This window comes from Strongylocentrotus purpuratus, unplaced genomic scaffold (assembly GCF_000002235.5).
Source record: "Strongylocentrotus purpuratus isolate Spur 01 unplaced genomic scaffold, Spur_5.0 spur5_scaffold_20, whole genome shotgun sequence".
In the NCBI taxonomy this organism is placed as follows: Eukaryota; Metazoa; Echinodermata; class Echinoidea; order Camarodonta; family Strongylocentrotidae; genus Strongylocentrotus; species Strongylocentrotus purpuratus.
In genome coordinates this window covers 46,834,893-46,855,632 of record NW_022145606.1, presented here as the reverse complement: position 1 = coordinate 46,855,632, position 20,740 = coordinate 46,834,893, and the positions used below count along the sequence as shown (strand labels likewise).

The following is a 20,740-nucleotide window of genomic DNA, read 5'->3' as shown; positions in this document are numbered from 1 at the left end:
GGGTCTTAGTTTTGAAGATTTTTTAATTTTTTGAAATAACCGGGTCTGGAGTAAAGACTGCGCGCTATACCCAAGCTTTATTACAGGGTTTTAGTTTTGAAAAAATTCGACAAAATATCACTTCAAATTGATTACATTTGTGGGTTAAGTCATTATTACATTTGTGGGTGATTCGAAATTATTACATTTGTGGGTAAAGTGGTTATTACATTTGTGGGTGAAATTATTTTGTGGGTAAAGTGTTATTACATTTGTGGGTGTTATTACATTTGTGGGTAAAGTGTTATTACATTTGTGGGCGTTATTACATTTGTGGACGTTATTACATTTGTGGGTGTAACACGGCCCCCCCCCCCTCTCCTGGATCCGCCACTGCATTACGAAACGCCTCTACAATACTGAAATCATGTATTTATAGTCGAAGTTAGATCACTACTTCGTAACGCAAATGTTAAAGAAGAAGCGTAAAGTAATTTCAGAATGTTGTACCGGGTAGGCCCCATTAATCATGGAATGCATTTTGTTTAACATTTTTCAGTGCAATGATAGCCAGCTTACTATTTATAAAATATTACATACTTTTGATAAGTTAGCCAATTGATTCACATTTTTAAAATTCTTCCGCAGGTCCTGTGCTTGAGTTGTCAATCATGGCTACTTCATTGAAGCATGAGGCTTTCCATAAGAACCTCGAGTGTCCTATCTGCCTGAGCTTCTTCAAGGAACCCAATAACCTGACCTGCTCCCACACCTTCTGCAAGGGTTGTCTTGAGACTCTCCTGGAGTCTCGTGGAAAGCTATTGTGTCCTACATGCAGGGAGGAGACTTCGGTTCCTGGTGGAGACGTGGGTAGACTGCCATCAAACATAACAGTCAAAGGATGCTCACACTATCCTGGAAGCAGGCGAACATGAAACTGAGCAAAAGAATCACGTCGAGGAACTTGCATCTAAAGTGGATGCAAAGATACGCAACGTTTACAAGTATTTTACTTTCGTTGAATTCCAGCGTAAAAGAGTGCATACCATACAGGAACGGCTCAATGATAAAATAGATGCGACTTTTGAGGAATTAGTTGAGAAATTGAAGGAAAGAAAGACGGTGTTGAAAAATGAAGTTGATCACAAGCTATGGAAACTTGAGACTTTATTGGGAGACGTGGCGAAGCCGATTCGTAAGCAGATAGACGAGATTAAGAAGGTTCTGGACTTGGATAAAGATGGTCTTAATTTTCCTCTCCAGACAGAGGCTGTGACCTCACATAAAGCGACCTGTCAACAGTTGGAAGGGCTTCTGAACCAGATTAGGCCAGATGAGGAGCTGCCAAGAAGAACTGCAGAGGAAGGTGAAAGAATTGGCTTCAGGAGTCAGGGATCGGAGGGACTCAAGTTGGGCCAGCTAAGACAAAAGAATTCTAAATCATGGATTCTGCGCACGGAAGCTCCACTGCCTTATGGAAAAAACATGAACGGGATGGCAATATCACCCCACAATGAGATGGCTGTTGGTTGTAATGAGGGAGGAATCGTCATATGTTCTTCTGAGGGCATCATACAAGATACCGTTCTGAAATCTGTTAACGTTAGGGCCTTACACGTCATGCCTGATAGTGGATACGTCATACGCGACACTAATAACATAATGTCCTTGTACACAGAACTTTGTGAAAAGCGCGATGTAACGTTTGAGACATTAGGGACTTTTAGATTTGCACGTCTATAGCTTTGACTGCAACGTGTGACGTCATTTTAAGGCACTGAGCATGCGTCACGTCGTCTCAGTCGGCGATCGAGAATGCGTCAACCTTGATTTTCCTAAATCTAGTACGGTACTAGTATATACCGCGTGCGCATAAAATATACAGTTCCTCAGGTAGACAAAGGAACATCCCTTCCCTGCTATTATGTTAAAATGTGTGGAACAGGTGTCACATGCATATTCACCTGTTCTACACATTTTTACATAATAGCAGTGAAGGGATGTTCTACCACAGCAATTGTTGAGGGTAGAAAGAAGAACTGTATATTTTGTCCTCTTTCTTTGTCCGTCATGTTCATAGTGTTACTTCCTGCATGCATGTATATCGCCGAATGAAATCTAAAAGATTTCTCATTGTAGTCAACATGGGCAGTTGAGTACGTTGACACGCATGATCAGTCGGCGTTCGTCGTGTTCTCGTCCACTCAATCTAAAAGTCCCTAATGAATAATGCGAAAGGTGGTGATGGAGGTCTCACTGTAGGCAAGGATGGGCTGATTTCATAGGTTACTATGGACTTCAGAAAATACAGGTATTTAAGCCAGAAGGGGGGAAGGCATTACGAAAGATAACGTGTAAGGGATATGTACCATGGCGGATATTTGCGATGACATCCAGTCAAGCAATTGTCGTTAAGAGTACATGTAGTCTCAGATATATATCAGTGTCATGTAAAAGTTATCAACGATGTGTCTGGTGATATCATTCATAGTGTAGTGTTCCATACACCCATTGTGGGGTCAACAAACTTTTATTTATATCGGCACTTCCTTTTTGTGGTCTCCATGGTTTGTTTTTCTATAAGCGCCAATCACGGCGTTCCATAGTCTTGTGTTTTTGGCTAAGCAGCGTGATTATCGCCACTCATCCCGTATGTACTCATCAGAGCTACACGTGTCTACGGTTTTAGTCATTTCCTTACTTCATACATATCGCGTACGATTTTTGCGACGTTGTATTTTTCTCGGTCTATTTCATCGTCTGCGGTAGTATTTCTTTTCTTCGCTGGATTAAATACGAGTCTTCATTTGTTTAATTCGCCAAGTAGGCTATTCATTCTTTTTCTTCGGTTTACGCTTGGGCTAGCCAGAGGCAGCCATTTTGTTTCTGAGCACATCTTATTATTGTATATATATTCTTGATAGTTTCGGTTTTCGTCGAAGCTTCCGATAAGATTGTGTATTGCATTTGCCTTGTTGAATTGACAGAGTGTTTCATCGACGAGACTACGTAGTGAATTCGTCGAGAAGACACTTCAAGTTTTGGATCATTTCCAGTCTCCAGTTTTCCGGTGAGTTCAAATTACAATACCACTTTCTTTTCTCACGTCTTTTTAATTTTAGCTGAACCTGTACTTTGGTTCTACAATAGCATCTTCCGCAAAGATGGTGATTGGGCTTACCCTGCTGTGTGTCAGGATGATTCAGTTATCATTGCATGGGTTAAGCACCATCCGGGTCTGGTGAGCATCGTTCAGTACACAAAAGAGCTCAAATACATCAAAAACATTCTCACTGATTTCAAGATAACGAAATTACATACAAGTAATAACTCTTTGCAAGCATTCAAGACGGGAGAGATTGCGTTACGCACTAGTGATTGTCTTTACATCTTCCATGAGACATGGGAGTAAATTTCAGTTTGCGGGTGAAACGTGGAGTTGATCAAACATAAATACTAATCGTTGTCACAGCTCATAATAGTCACCAGCACATACAACAGATAACAAAATATATTCAGGCACCTCGTTGCATGTCTATATTGGAGGATATTGGGGCATCTCACTGCCCAATGACTCGGATATAATTATGGGGCACCTCTTTGCCCCAATAATTATGAGATGATTCATCGTAAGTTTAAAACTGCCTGATGCAGTCCCCTCAAGCCTTTGCAGAAATGTGATTTAAATCAAATAGTCGATCTAGACTCCGCTCTATTATAATGCTTTCATAATGTTGACCGATTTCATTATGCCGTCGACAGTAGACCACGTAACGTTTACGCTTTTATAGACAGATGTAGATAGATAATCAAGAGCAAAGACGAGGGGATGGGGTAGCACACCTTGTAATCGACTGAAAGCATACATTGCAAATATAATACACAGTCATGCATTCCCGCTATTACGGGGGATGAGCAGCTGCCTCCTTACAATGCTATGTGTAATACTGGAAATATTCTCTTAGTGTTCATGGTAGCGGCAACATAAGCAAAAATGCAAAATAATGTTTTCAAAATATTACAATGTATCCGAAAACGTTTGTTTTAAAATATGCAAGGTATTATAATTTTTATATAGATATGCAATTTGTCCAAGTTTGTTTATTCAATTCATGTATTGATTGTCATGGTAAAGGCATAATTCTCTTTTTGTTTCTGTTCCAAGGACATTTTACAATTTAGGACATCATTTATTTGCATATAATTATTCATAGTTGTGTACGTGATCTGTGCGTAAAAACTTGTTAGGGCCTCACTCTCTACAATCCCTTACTCCCTTACCTTTCTCTATATCTGCTGTATAAAGGGGGGAAGTATGTTATTTAAGTCTATAGTATAACTATGTAAAAAGAACACACCTATATTGTGAATTTCATGTTCAATTTAAATTAAATTTACTTATTTAAGGATTAATTATTTAATGTTATATTAATTTGCTCTATGTACTTTATGCTGTTAGACTTATAAATTTGGTGTATATAAATAACCTATTTAAGGCAATATTTTTCAAATATGCATGACATGTATGTACAAGATTCATTAAAAAATTTAAGAATTCCTGGTTATATTTTGAACTGGAAAGGAAATCAGTGTATTATATACCTGAAGTTCTACTATACATGTAGTTTATCTTGTTATTCTGTTATGCATTAAAGATAATTTCCCCCTTCTTCATTATGTGTATGATTATTTCATATTAGATTAATGACATTTCTGTATTATCTTTGTAATACAGGATAGAGATATCTCTGCATTATTGCAATATAAAAGCATAATTATTATTATGATGAAATTATGTCAGATATCTATCATTCAAATTAAATTACATATTTCATGTTCAATTATATTTTCTTATAGGGAATAGATGGAATAAACTTGAAGTATGAATTTGATCACTGACATTTCCAGAAAAATCAGTTCTTTGTTCAGAGTCATTGGTGTGAAGAAGAAAAAAAACCAAAAGTGAAAGACCCAGTCATCAAAAGTATTGATTTTTAGAGAATCCATGCACGAGCTATGTGAAAGCTACTGTAGATGATGTTCGTTTAACATATCAGCTGTAAAGGTCAAAATCCTGATAAGGAGTCTAGTCTACAGAGCTGGGTTACTGTAATTGAAATGTAGCATGATGTGGAAAGAGTTTTACATCAGAGGGATGTTCTCATAAGATCTGGAAAGTCATAATGAACTCAAAGCAATCTAGAAGCCAAAGGAATGGACACCCAAATGAGACTGAGAAAGATACGATGTATAAAAGAACACAAACAATGGGTGAAAGTGCGAATGCTGGTCAGAGCCTAAGGTCAAAACAAAATTGATCGTTATTCCTATCATAGTATTTCTATGTTCAGGTATACAATAAACAATAAATATCATCTATTTTCCAAACAGATTGATCTATGTTATTCCATTGTCTGCATGATTATTGTCACCACAAATCATTGTAGTAAGTATAGGTTTGTTTACAATATAGATAAAGAGAGTAAGGGGAGGGGGATGCGTAAGAGTGTGTGTGTGTGTGTGTGTGTGTGAGAGAGAGAGAGAGAGAGAGAAATGATAGAAAGGGAGAGGGAGGAGGAAGAGGAAGAAGAGAAGAGAGAGGGGGAAGAGGATCGGAGAGGGAGAGCTGGGGAACGAGGAGAAGAGAGCGGGAGAGAGGAAAAAGTGGGCGAGGGAGTCGAGAGGTAGGGAGGAAGAATGAGAGAGAGAAAATAGGAAACAATGGGAGAGGGAGAAGGAGGAGAAGATAGAGGGGTGAGAGAGAAAAACTCGACAACAGAGATGGGCTCCAGATAAATCAATACATGATGTACTAAAGACGAACAAAGCTGAACCTTTTCCTAATACTCCTTAGCTCATAATCAAACATCAGTTTATACCAATATGCAGCTATGTAGCAAGACCAGCTCTTGGTAACTATATAATAACGTTTGTTAAAACCTTTTTGAAGTCGGTCACGACACCCCTTGAATAGTTACAAAGTTTCCCGTCACCCCAATACCAAATTCATCAAAGAATATCTATTTTGCATCCATCTGGCACTCATCAAGTGCCTTGTTTAGTACAGGCACAAAAATTATGACGTATTTTATAGGGCAATTGTTTATTATTTTGCAGTTAACAGACTTGATAAGATATAGAATAACGTAGGGGGCACCTCACCATCATCGAATATTTACGAAACATTACCTCCATGTAGGTGTGCCAGCCCACCCCTACATGTGCCCGAGGAGAGTGGAGGGTAATATAACAATAATTTTCACAAATATCAATTCAATTCCTTGTCATCAATTTTCTTTGGCTTATGACAAAAATATTGTAATTCAATGAGGGGTTCAATTAAATGTTTGTCAGTTGGGACAGGATTATAGAGATTATAGAGAGGGGGACACCAACAATTCATCCTGCACGTATTCTTTAAAAGGCAATCCATGCAAAAGGCAAATATGCATTTACAACAACAGCAACAAAGTCCAACAAAAGAAAGAAATGGAAGGAGGTGGTAGACCGGAGAAACAAGCATAGTGCACAAGTGAAATATTAGGATGTGAGAGATCAGAATGGAAGAAAAAGAGATGGAGGAAAGGAAAAGAGACAAAGATGAAAGTAGTATATGCGTAATGCAGCATTATGACGTTCCTAACAATACACTAAAATATTTCACCAAGTTCAATTTCAATTTCCATATATTTCCCAAATTGAATAACAGATAGCATGACTCAAGCATAAGTAAATTATACAAATACATATAACCGAAACCAAACCGTGCAGTACCAGATAGTATCAGTGTTATGTTATCCAAGGAGTATTTATGAGTGGAAATTCCCACCTCTAGTGGAAAACAAATCATAGTCGGGAGGCGGGAGATGTGCGTGGGTGAACGGTTCGGTTAAGCGGATCAAAAGTGCAAAGGTTAAACATAAAACCTCCTGTTATGAATGTCAGTGGGAATCCCCGCTCGATAAAAAAAGATATGCCCACACAATTGCATTGCTAAATAAAACAATATCATACGCCTCTAATTACTGAAAGCATAGTCGCCGTTAGAACTACTTCGTAACGTAAGTGCTAAAGAAGAAGCGTAAAGTAATTCCATAATGTTGTACCTGGTATGCCCTATTAATAATGGAATGCATTATGTTTACCATTTTTCAGTGCAATAATAGGAACCTACTAAGTATTTACACAATATTTCACAGTTTTGATTGAAATGCCCAATTAATTCACAAATTTTGTTCTTCTTCCTCAGGTCGTGTGCGTGAGTTGTCAATGATGGCTACTTCCTTAAAGCATGAGGCTTTCCATAAGAATCTCGAGTGTCCTATCTGTCTGAGCTTCTTCAAGGAACCCAAGATCCTGACCTGCTCCCATACCTTCTGCAAGGGTTGTCTTGAGACTCTCCTGGAGTCTCGTGGAAATCTGTTGTGTCCTACGTGCAGGGAGGAGACTTCGGTTCCTGCTGGAGACGTGGGTAGACTGCAACCAAACATAACAGTCAGATCACTTGTTGAAGATGTGGAGACCCAGGGCCAGGTATTTATTTCCAACTGTAATCAAGAAAACGCATCATGGCAAAGAAAATGGAACAAATGTCGAAAACATCCGAACTACGATGAAGAATGTTTCTGTCTTAACTGTAACAAGTATGTCTGCAGCATGTGTGGCGTATTAGAGCATGTAAAGAATGCTCACACTATCATGGAAGCAGGCGCACATGAAACTGAGCAAAAGAATCACATCGAGAAACTTGCATCTAAAGCAGATGCAAAGATACGCAACGTTGACAAGTACTTTACTTTCATCGAAGACCAGCGTAAAAGTATGCAACACGCAGAGGAACAACTCAATTGCGAAATAGATGCGACTTTTGAGGAATTAGTTGAGAAATTGAAGGAAAGAAAGAGGGTGTTGAAATATGAAGTAAGACACAAGCTAGGGAAACTTAAGACTTCATTGGGAGACGTGGAGAAGCCGATTCGTAAGCGGATAGACGAGATTAAGAAGGTTCTGGACTTGGTCAGGAGTGGTCTTAGTTCTCCTATACACACAGAGGCTCTTACCCCAAATAAAACGATGTGTCAACAGCTTGAAGAGCTTCTAAACCGGATTGGGCCAGATGCGGAGCTGCTCAAAAAAACTATTGAGAAAGATGAAAGAATTGGCTTCAGGAGTCAGGGATCGGATGAACTCCGGTTGGGCCAGCTAACACATACCAGGGAGGTCCCTACACATACGAAGTCTAAATGGGTTCTTCGCACAGAAGCTCCACTGCCTGCTGGAAAAAGCATGACCGGGATGGTAATATCACCAAACAATAAGATGGTTGTTGGATGTCACAATGGAGGAATATTCATTTATTCTTCTGAGGGCACCATACAAGATACCATTTTGAAGTCGGTTAAAGTTATGGCCGTACACGTCATGCCTGATGGTGGATACGTCATACGCGACCCTAATAGCATAATTTCCTTGTACACAGAGCTTTGTGAAAAGCTTGATGTAACGTTTGAGACAACGGAAGTTGGATATGGCGGTCTCACTGTAGGCAAGGATGGGCTCATCTTCATAGGTTACTGTGTAATTTGCCCCAAAATACAGGTATTTAAGCCAGAAGGGGGGAAGGCAATTAGAGAGATAACGTGTGACGGATTTGTACCATGCCAGATGTTTGCGATGACATCCAGTCAAGCGATTGTCGTTAAGGGACCTATCACCTTTCAGCATCGTGTAGAAGTGATCAACGATATGTCTGGTGCTATCATTCATAGCATCAACAAAGATGGTGTTTCGGCTTACCCTGCTGTGTGTCGGGATGATTCAGTTATCATTGCATGGGCTAAACTCGACCAGGGTCTGCTGAGCATCAATCAGTACACAAAAGAGCTCAAATACATCAAAAACATTCTCACTGATTTCAAGATAGAGAAATCATACTATGATAATTACTTTTTACAAGCATTCAAGACGGGAGAGATTGCTTTCTGCACTATTAATAGGCTTTACATCTTCCATGAGACATGGATTTGAATTTCTGTTTTGCAGATGAAACGTGGAGTTTAACAAACTTACGAAACCTTACCATTTTAGATTGTTATTCGGTCAAATGGTATAAATGCACCATATCAACATTATCTATTTTTGCCTGGTCTCCGTTTTTACAGCTTATAATAGTCACCAACATACACCAGATAAAATAATAATTCAGGTACCTCGTTGTCTGAATAAGAGGATATTTGGGTTCCTTGCTGCCCAATAATTAGGATATGATGGGGCACCTCTTTGCCTGAATTATGAGATGATGGTTCATCGAGTGTCGGATATTTAAAACTCCCGGATACAGTCCTTTCAGTGCTTCTGCCTTGCCTTCAAGCCTGTGCCAAAATGTGATTTAAATCAAATGGTCGATCTAGACTCCGCTCTATTATAATGCTATCGTAATGTTTCATTTCATTATACTGTCGACAGTAGACTATGTAAGTTTATGCTTATGAAGTATCAAGACGTGCGCTCATTATTGCAAATGGCGGTTATTGTATAGACAGATATAGGTAGATAATCAAAATCAAAGACGAGGGGAGGAGGTAGCACACCTTCTAATCGACTGAAAGCACACATTGTAGATATAATACACAGTCATGCATTCCCGCTATTACGGGGGATGATCAGCTGCCTCATTTGATGATATGTGGAATACTGGAAAGATTCTCTAAGTGCTCAAGGTACAGTGGCAACGTCAGCAAATAATTGTTCTCAAAATATTACAACGTATCCGAAAATGTTTGTTGTAAAATATGCAAGGTATTATAGATATATTGTTTGTCAAATTGTGTTTACTTATTTCACGTATTGGTTATCATGGTAAAGGCAAAATTGTTTTGTTTCTTTGTTTTTTGTTTGTTCCAAGGACATTTTATAATTTAGGACATCATTTATTTCAATATCATTATCCATTATTGTTTACTGGATATGTGCGTAAAAAAATATTAAGGGCCTTATTCTGTACAATCCGTGATTTCCGTAGCTTCCTCTATCATTCTTTGTTGATCATGCATTTATAATTTATTTATTCATTCAGTCATTTATTCGGTTAGGTATATTGAAAGAAAATCCCTTGTACATCCACAGACTGATACATTCAAACTTTACATATTTGCATTGTTAAAATTATATCAAAGACCACTGTATACATTCACACAAAATAACAAGGAACAACAATGCAGATTAGAAATGAAGATGAATTGTTAAACATATTGCACCTCAAATTTATAGTAAATTTAAACAAATATTTCGAATCATAAAGACAGAAAACGAGAAATGAAAAGAGACAAACTTTGGAACACGATAGAGAGAAGAGAAAGAGGAAGATAAGGGATCTGTTGAAAAAAAAGGTAAAATGTTCAAGAGTGCCATTTCATTTGTTCATGATTTATATTTAAAATGATTACCATTTAATAATTGGGTATATATATATTTATATATAGTATATACGTAGTTACAAAAACAGATATAAATACCTGTACTATGTCCGTTGAAAAGTAAACAGAGTAAATATGACAGTGAAATAGATACAGATAATTTAGTTTGGAAATATAGATTATGTTCACATCCTTACACTATACCGGTAGCAAGGAACCCCTCTGTATAGAAAATAAGAGGGAGGGGTGGGGCAGTTTATAGCCTAACGGTGTTAAAAGAACACACCTATGTTTTGAATTTCAGGTTTAATTCAAATTAAATTTACTTATTTAAGAATGAAATATTGAATGTTATATTGATTTGCTCTTTGTACTTTATGATGTTAGACTTGTAATGTTGGTGTAAATGAATTAACCATATTATAGTAATAATGACTGTTATGAGAGACAAAGTTGTTTTTATACGCTCAAGGGGACGTTAAATGATCGTGCTTTCGCCCCGAGGCTAAACTATTTAAGGTATAAGCTATTATTTGTCGAATATGCATTATGTTTGTGATACATTAATTTGTTAAGAATTCCTAGTTATATTTTGAATTGGAAAGGAAATCAGTGTATTATATACCTTATTTGTTTACTACATGTAGTTTATCTTGTTATGCTGATATGCATTCAAGTTACTTTTACCTTTCCTCATTATGTTTGTGATTTTTTCATAGAAGATTAATAAACTTCTTTTATTATCTTTGTTAGAGCTTAGAGTCATCCCTGCATTATTGCGCTATTAAAGCATAATTATTATTATGTTGAAATTATGTCAGTTATCATGTTCCATTCAAATTATGTCACATATTTCATGTTGAAAGCAGTAATATTTACTTAAAGGGAATAGAAGGAATAAACTTAAAGTATGGATTTGGTCTCTGACATGTTCAGAAAATAGTACTTTGTCCAGTGTCATTGGTGTGAAGGAAAAACAGTTCCAAAGTAAGTAAAAGACAGCGTCATCAAAAGTATTGATTTCAGAGAATCCATGCAGGAGGTATGTGAAAGCTTCTCTAGATGATAATCGGATGATATGTCAGCGATTATAACGGCAAGCGTAAAGGTCAACTACCAAGAAGAAATCGGAAAACCAGAAGACGACTGTTGCCATGATAAAGATGTTCCATCGACACTAGTATGTGAGGAAAGACTATCCTTACTCCAGCGAATGACGTCATACTGTCTTCAGCATTCTTAGCATCAGATTCGTTTTTGAGTTTTCATCAAATGCTGAGGGCCTTTAAGTTTTGAACACCTAAACGGTTCCAATCAGTGTGATTTTTGTTTTAAGCGGACCTCTTGTCGCTAGCAAGGGGGGGGGGGGGACAACCCCACCTGTCGGGATATTGTCGGTAAAATTGCATTGCCGTCGGGGAAATGAGAAAAGGGGAGGGAAAAAACGAGAGAAAAAGTGGGGAAAAGAGGAAAAAGAAAGGAAAACAAAAAAAGAGAAAGGAGAGGAAAGGAAAAGAAAAAAAAGGAGAAAAGGAAGAAGAAAAGAAAAAGAGTGAAAGGGTACAAAATAAATGGGGCATGAAATAGAGGAGAGAGAGGGGGGGGGGGGGGGGGGTAAGAGCCTGAGAGAGGAGGAGTGGGAGTAAAAAAAAAGAGAGAGGGGGCAATCAAAATACGCATATTATATGTTGCTGTTTCGGGTCAGCTGTGTCGGTATTCCGCAGGAGAAAAACTGAATTCAAACAAAGATTAAGAGAACGGTACAACAAATCGTCTGATATCTATAATAATTTAATGAAACGTCAAAGCTTCCGCGCTTGACGCGGGAGGGGGGACAACTAAATTCAGACAAGGATTAAGAGTCGAGGACGGTACAACGAATCGTCTACACCCCCCCCCCCCCACACTGAAAAAGGTCTAGCGGCGCCCTTGATTGCCCCCTTCCCCCCCCCCCCTTAGTTACGGGCCTGCGTAGTGACTAAAAATGATGTCAAACATTCTAAATTTCTGGGATTACTACCTCTCCCTTCCACGCCCTACCACCCACAGAAAGATAGCTGCTTCATTCAGTTAGGGGTTGAATCCCATGAATTCACTAAACACTATCGACTCTCATGATCATAACAACACATAAAAGTATTCAATTTTAAACAAAGGAATTTACTATATGCATTGAGCATTTACCACAGACTATAGAGAAATAGAGAAAGTTTGAATAATCATTGTTCAACCGAAAATACCTTATCCTCGAATTACCGAAGTCATCCAGTTCAAGAAAATAATACTGAAGAAAAGTATTCAACAACAATAACAACAAAATCAAAGAAATAAGATTATATAAATATATGGTGAGGAGGGGGGGGGGGGAGTCTTGTCTCAATGTGCACTTGTGTGTTTTTATATTTAAGAGTACTTATACGCAATATATAGAAATTTAACTACCGGTAGATTAGATTATTCGAAATGGGAAACTACTGACATAGCGCCTTGCTGATGGCATGACGGTTATCCGATTTCCCATTCAAAAGTATCGAGGGGCTGCAGCCTTCTAGCCCTGTCTCAAATACTCTTGATGGAGAATGAGAGAAAAAATAAGGATGAAGAAAAAAAAATGTTTTTCAAGAGTGTTATTATACATGTTTATGATTAGATTTATCATCATTTATTAGTTTCAAATGCAAGAGGGCGCAATATATATAAATAAAAGAACAACATCAATCTTCGTTAATTTAGCGCAAACGCAATCGAAACTCGGGCAGACACTTGTTTTACGACGACCCGGCGAAATTACTTGAAATATGGTTATGTACCTATTATGGCATATAATTAACTTATATCTGCTATCCCAAATGAATGGAAAAGGGAAATAAGGAGTCAATCTATAGGAAAAAATGAATTAAGTGAACCACATGATGATCAATTACATAATTTCCTGAAAACACAAACAAGTTTTTAAACTATGTTACTCTATTTTTATACGTAGTTATACTATTGCTTTGTCCGAAACAGATCAACATCTCAAATGGGTAAATGATCTGTCACTACAATTATCAGATGACGAAATATGGAGGTCTCGTTTTATATTTTTGAAAGTTGTATAGTAAGGGAACTTCAGATTGACTACATTGATCACTGTGATGACTTCCCATTTGTTCCAACAACAAAAAACTATCTAAAATATTCATGTTTTTTCTACATAATGTATGACTCGAGAGGGCCTATTCTTTCTAGAGGAAATACGATATTAAGCTATCCATATATTATTTTGAGGAGCGCCCCTGAAGGGACCTTCAGTTTGGAGAAAACCCAGAAATTAATGGCCAAATAGCCAATTTGAGACTCGCATAGCTTTAGTGATCTCATTTGTCAATCTGTCACAACTGTCTCATTATTGGTCCGTTTTATTTCAAATTTCGCTAATCTGATTCTGAACTTATTAAAAAAAAGATTAGAGTGCTTTTCAAAGTCATGTATAGATCCTAACGAAGAGGTACCAGAAAGAGGAAGATGAAATTAGATCAGTGTTTTTCAATCTGTGGTTATTTTTGTTACTTCACCCCTTTAAAAAAAAACCCAAAAAAAACGCGTCACCTCATTTCCAAATTCATCATAGAAGGTTCATTTTGCATCACTCTGGCACTCAGCTTTTGCTATGTATACACGTACGGGCACAATTGATTCTATAAAAATGACATTTTATTAGGGTTTAACAAAATATTGCGGGTACCTCGCCAAGAAGTACATAAATACAACAATTCATATAATTATTCAGTCACTTCGATACACGAATACGATGATAATCGACCATCTCATTGCCCAAATGTAATTTTAATATAAAAGATATGAAATATATTTGGATACCTCGCTGTCAATTAGAATAATAGGTATGGAGGTATTCAGGCACTTGGTTGCCTGAAATCATCTTATTTCTAAATGTTGCGAGCGAGGAAGGAGGACTCTTAAATTACGTACTCTCTCGGTTTCCTTGACCTGTTACAGTGGGAACAACTTGATTTGCATTTCTTTTTCTTCTCTGTGTCTGTGATTACAACCTTAAAACGTTTGCAATCAACACAATACCAAACGCACTATTTTCCTAGGCAGACCAAAAAAAGCAATATCGGCAAAATTGCTTACTAAATAACCCACACAGGCCTCTAGTAATTGCAAGCCCTAAACCGGACTATCAAAATAATGTTTTAAACACTGTATAAGAGCTGTTTCTTCATCAATCCAGAAGTTATTATTACTATTACTATCACTATTAGGATTATCATCACCACAATCATCGTTGCTTTAACTTTGCTGAGAGCGAATAAGCAAAGAACTTGAAACTACCATCAATTCTCAACTCTGTTTGTGAAACAGAATACAATTCGCTCAACCCAGGACCCCAAATTTGTCATGGAGTGGTCTCTTATGACTACAGTGAGAATAATCATTTCTATTAAACAATAATCAATAAGATTATAAATAGAGAATCAAGGAAATCGATACGCTAGTAAACAGTTTTGGCACAATTATATATTTCTTAAATTAAATCTCAGAGTACCATAATGATTGAGATACTCTTTTTTATCTTTATGCTTATTATACTGATCCTATTTAACATTAAATACTTAGATACACAAGAATAACGGATTGTTTTATGTTTTACCTTGTTAAAAGAATATAAATATGGTAAAGTTAATGAAATTATGTAGCCATTGTAATTGGGATATTTACGAACGTTAAACATTGAGAATCGTTTTCAGTTTACAGGTTTAATACTCAATATGAAATCGAATCGTGACTTTGCTTTAACATAATCTGTTGTTAGAGGTGTATTCACATACATATAATATATAAAGGGCATTATCGAGCATAGTATCTCCTTATATCATCTCAAGTTCACCTTCCTTGTCCTTATCCCCCCCCCCCCCCTGGTCTCACCTTTTTGTGTGTAGCGCATTTCCTTCCTCCTTGCACCCCTTTCCCCCATAATTACGCCACTGGTCATTACTCTTATCCGGGAGGGGGACAGCCTTTACTGAAATGGGAGTGATCTTTGGACTCTCTTCAGGAGCAACGGTTACCTTAATCCATGTAGTGACCAATAAGTACACAGCGCCCTCTGAGTTGGTCAACGCGTTTGACGTGCACAGATTCTTTCTTGAAGTTTACCATCGGGATATTTCTTCGAGTTATACAATTATTTACCTTACTAATTAAGTTTTGTGATATAAGCCTATGATGGTGATCGCTTTTTAAACTATGATTATGATTTTCCGGATTAAATTTATTTTCATCTGATCACACTGTTTTGATTGGCACTTATTGAAAGGGATAAGGAGACATGGGTCAATATAAAAGGGTCACCTCTCAAATTGGAATAGGGGCAATTAGCAGAGATGAAAAGGGGGAACTGTAATAATGAAAAGATGGCATACAAAGGAAAACAGGCACTTGTTAAAATGAAAGGTGAGATTTGATAAGGTGCATTTATGAGAAGTGAAGGGCACTTATCGGAGATGGTAAGGGTGCACTTCTCGTATCTGAAAAGGGGCACTTAAGAGAAAGAAAATGGGCACCTATTACAAATTAGGAAAAGGAGCATCTGTCAGATTTTATTAGAGGCATTTATCTGGGGTGTGAGATCCATGAAATATTTTTGAGTGAGAAATCCTACCCCTATGGGGAAACAAAATCATAATCAATTAACTTGTAATGGCAAGAGGGATTGCTTCGATGTGCGTGGGTGAACGTTTCGGTTAAGCGGAAGGATCACAAGTGCAAAGGTTCAATATAATTCTTCCTGTTTTGAATGTCAGTGGAAATTCCCACTCGATAACAATACATACTCATACAACTGCATTGCTGAATGAGACATTATCATAATACGGCTTATTGAAAGCAGAGTCGCCTTTAGAGCTACTTTGTAACGTAAGAAGTAGCGTAAAGTAAATGTATAATGTTGTACCAGGTAGCTATAGGACCTATTAATTATGGAATGCATTATGTTTAATATTTTTCAGTGCAATAATAGCCAGCTAGATATTTACAACTTTTTTACGCTTTTGATTGAGTTGACTTGTTAATTAACCGATCTTTTGTCTAACTCTGTCAGGTCGTGTGCTTGAGCTGTCGATGATGGCTACTTCAATATACCAAATGGAGGCTGTCAATAAGAAAAACCTGGAGTGTCCTATCTGTCTGAGCTTCTTCAAGGAACCCAAGATCCTGACCTGCTCCCATACCTTCTGCAAGGGTTGTCTTGAGACTCTCCTGGAATCTCGTGGAAAGCTGTTGTGTCCTACGTGCAGGGAGGAGACTTTGGTTCATGGTGGAGACGTGGGTAGACTGCATTCAAACATTAGAGTCAGATCACTTGTTGAAGATGTGGAGACCAACCGTAAACAAGAAAACAACTCATTACAAAGAAAATGGAACAAATGTCGAAAACATCCGAACTACGATGAAGAATGTTTTTGTCGCAACTGTAACAAGTATGTCTGCAGCATGTGTGGCTTATTATAGCATGCAAAGGATGCTCACACTATCATGGAAGCAGGCGAACATGAAACCGAGCAAAAGAATCACGTCGACAAACTTGCATCTAAAGCAAATGCAAAGATACGCAACGTTGACAAGTATTTTACTTTCGTTGAAGACCAGCGTAAAAGGGTGGATAAAGTACAGGAAAAACTCAATGATGAAATAGATGCGACCTTTGAGGAATCAGTTGAGAAACTGAAGGAAAGAAAGACGGTGTTGAAAAATGAAGTCGAACACAAGCTAGGGAAACTTAAGACTTCATTGGGAGACGTGGAGAAGCCGATTCGTAAGCAGATAGACCAGATTAAGAAGGTTCTGGACTTGGTAAAGGATGGTCTTAATTTTCCTCTCCAAAAGGAGGTTCTGACCGCACATAAAGCGATGTGTCAACAGCTGGAAGAGCTTCTAAACAAGGTTGGGCCAGATGAGGAGCTGCCCAGAAGAACTGCTGAGGAAGGTGAAAGAATTAGCTTCAGGAGTCAGGGATCGGATGAACTCCAGTTGGGCCACCTAAGACAAAAGGAGTCTAAATGGGTTCTGCGCACGGAAGCTCCACTGCCTGCTGGAAAAAGCACGAACGGGATGGCAATATCACCAAACAATAAGATGGCTGTTGGTTGTGACAAGGGAGGAATAGTCATATATTCCTCTGAGGGCGTCTTGCAAGATAGCATTCTGAAATCTGTTAACGTTAGGGCCTTACACGCCATGCCTAATGGTGGATACGTCATATGCGACGTTTATAACATAATTTCCTTGTACACAGAGCTTTGTGAAAAGCTTGATGTAACGTTTGAGACAATGGGTGTTGCGAAAGACAAGTACGGTGGTCTCACTGTAGGCAAGGATGGGCTGATCTTCAGAGGTAACATTCTAAGCAAGAAAATACAGGTTTTCAAGCCAGAAGGGGGGGGGAAGGCAATACGAGAGATAATGTGTAAGGGATTTATACCATGCCAGATGTTTGCGATGACATCCAGTCAAACGATTGTCGTTCAGGATGGTTTTAGAAAGGTACACGTGATCAACGATGTGTCTGGTGCTATCATTCATAGCATCAGCAAAGATGGTTATATCCCTTACCCTGCTGGGTGTCAGGATGATTCAGTTATCATTGCATGGGTTAAGCACGGCCAGGGTCTGCTGAGCATCGACCAGTTCACAAAAGAGCTAAAATACATCAAAAACATTCTCACTGATTTCAAGATAACGAAATCAAGTTATGGCTTTTTGCAATCATTCAAGACGGGTGAGATTGCTTTATGCACTGATGTTAGGCTTTACATCTTCCATGAGACATGGGTGTGAATTTCAGTTTTGCAGACGAAACGTGGAGTTTAACAAACTTACACAACCCAACCATTTTAGATTGCTATGAGGTCAAATGGAATACATGAACCATATGAATATTATCTACTCTTGCCTGGTCTCCGTTGTCACAGCTCATAATAGTCACCAACATACACCAGATGAAAATTTATGTTCAGGAACCTCGTTGTCTGAATAGGAGGATATTTTGCCCAGCGATTAGGATATATGGGGCACCTGTTGCCCGAATAATATTATTATGAGATGATGGTTCATCGAATGTCGGAAGTTTACAACTCGCGAATGCTGTCATATCAGTGCCTCTGCCTTGCAAGCCTGTGCAGAAATGTGATAGTCCGTCTAGACTCCGATGTATTATATTGCTTTCTTTTTGTTGACCGATTAATTATGTTTTGTTTGTATCGTGTTTTGTTTAAATATGCAAGGTATTATAGATATGCAGTTTGTCCAAGTTTGTTGACTTAATTCATACATTGGTTATCATGGTGAAGGCATAATTCTATTTTCGTTTCTTTGTTTGTTTTTGTTCCAAGGAAATTTCGATAATTTAGGACATCAGTACACTTATTTTTATATAATTATCCATAATTGTTTACTGTAACTGTGGGTAAACCCTTTTTTAAGGGCCTTACTCTGTACGATACCTAGTTTCCTCCCTCTATCTCTCTTTGCTTACCATGCATTTATAATTCATTTATTCATTCAGTCATTCATTCGGCTAGGTTTGTTGAAAGAAAATTCTTTGTAATTCAGTTCATATTTTTATTGTAATTGTAATTAAAAAACAATACATTCACATAACGTGGCAAGGAACAACAACTAAGATTAGAAAGTAATAAGAATTGTGTAACATATTGCACCTTAAATTTATAATGAACATAAACAAATCTTTTCAATTAGAAAGACAGAAAACGGGAAATTTAAAGGAACAAGCTTGGGAACTCGACAGAGAGAAGAGAAAGAAAAAGATGAGGGATCTTTTGAGAAAAGGTAACAGATTTAAGAGTGCCATTTCATTTGTTCGTGGTTCATTGTTTACATTCTAATCCTAATAGAAGCGACTTAATGATTAGCTTTTAATTATTGGGTGTACATATGTACATATATCGTTACAAAAACAGATATAAATCCCTGTACTGTGTCCGTTGCAAGGTAAACAGAGTAAATATGACAATGAAACCGATGATTTAGTTTGGAACAATAAGTCATGTTTCACATTGTTACACTATACCGATAGCAAGTAACTCCGCTGTATAGTAGGGGAGGGGGGGGGGGGAGAAGAATTATATTTTAGTATATAGCCCAACGATGTGAAGAGAACACAGCTATGTTGTGAATTTCATGTTCAATCAATGAATTGATTCATTTAAGGATTAATTATGTAATGTGACATTGATTAGCTATATGTACTTATAGCGTTAGCCTTAACATTTTGGTGTATATAAATAAACTATTTAAGTTATTATTTGTCGCATATGCATTAAATGTGTGTACGAGATCCATATTAGTTATTAAGAATTCTTAGTTATATTTTGAATTGGAAAATAAATCAGTGTATTATATACCTTAATTTCTACTACATGTAGTTTATCTTGATATTATGATATGCATTAAATTAAATTTTTCCCTCCCTCACTAGGTTTTTGATTCTTTCATAGTAGATTAATTAGCTTCATTTATTATCTTTGATTGATTGATTTGTTTTATTGTCCACATTTAAGTGGAAATTCTTTTTTCACATGGTTACATCTATATACAGTACATAAAGCATAGGTCAATTGAACATTTTTTAAATTACACATGATCATTATGGTCTCATTAACAACTGTATATTTAATTTAAATACTTATGTATGAATAATATTAATCATATTAAATGTTAAAGTATACTTTGTACCAAAATACATTAACGGTATCGCCCCCTCCCATTACCTTCAGGAATCCTCTCATCTTATTACTTTACTATTAAACATGTGGATGGAATCGGGGACAAACGAGTTTTTAAAGCGAACCCGCTTGGTACGGGGGACACAAAGACGAACACCAGATCTGTTGTAACTAAAATGACTGAACAAAGGATCGGTTGGATCTTTCATAATTCGCTTGATCTTAGCTAGTGAACTTTCACCATACAACTTTTCCATGTTGGGCAGTGCTATACCAATGATTCTCTGAGCTATTTTCCGTGGTCTGTCTAGCGCTTTCTTACTGTAACATGTAAGGTTGCCATAAAAACAAATCAAATCAAACAATAGAATGGACTGGATTATCGACTTATAAAACAACACAAGAAGAGTGTTATCTAGGTGCATTTTCTTGAGTTGTCTCAAGAAAAATAACCTCTGATTAGCTTTCTTTTGTGTGGCATGTACATTGCTTGACCAATCCAGTCTGTTTGTTATGGTAGTACCCAAGTATTTATATTCCTTCACTTGTTCTATTACATCATTATGTATGGAGAGAGGTACATGGTCATCCGGTACG

The 20,740-nt window shown here is 37.4% G+C and overlaps 1 protein-coding gene across 1 annotated transcript; it reads left to right on the top strand.

Moving 5' to 3' along the window:
- Nucleotides 1–650: 650 nt before the first annotated feature.
- Nucleotides 651–4,843, top strand: LOC115927758 (E3 ubiquitin-protein ligase SH3RF1-like). Its single transcript, XM_030994007.1, has 4 exons — nt 651–845; nt 1,243–1,503; nt 2,967–3,049; nt 4,837–4,843. The coding sequence occupies exons 1-4, from the start codon at nt 651–653 to the stop codon at nt 4,841–4,843; spliced, it is 546 nt and encodes a 181-aa protein (XP_030849867.1).
- Nucleotides 4,844–20,740: the final 15,897 nt, after the last annotated feature.

Bases quoted from the DNA above. Each gene is read 5' to 3' on its own strand.
- LOC115927758 (XM_030994007.1), top strand. From the start codon at position 651: ATGGCTACTTCATTGAAGCATGAGGCTTTCCATAAGAACCTCGAGTGT. The intron at 846-1,242 runs GTGGGTAGACTG...TTTCCTCTCCAG, and splicing joins CTTCGGTTCCTGGTGGAGAC to ACAGAGGCTGTGACCTCACA. The intron at 1,504-2,966 runs GTTGGTTGTAAT...TTGAATTGACAG, and splicing joins CACCCCACAATGAGATGGCT to AGTGTTTCATCGACGAGACT.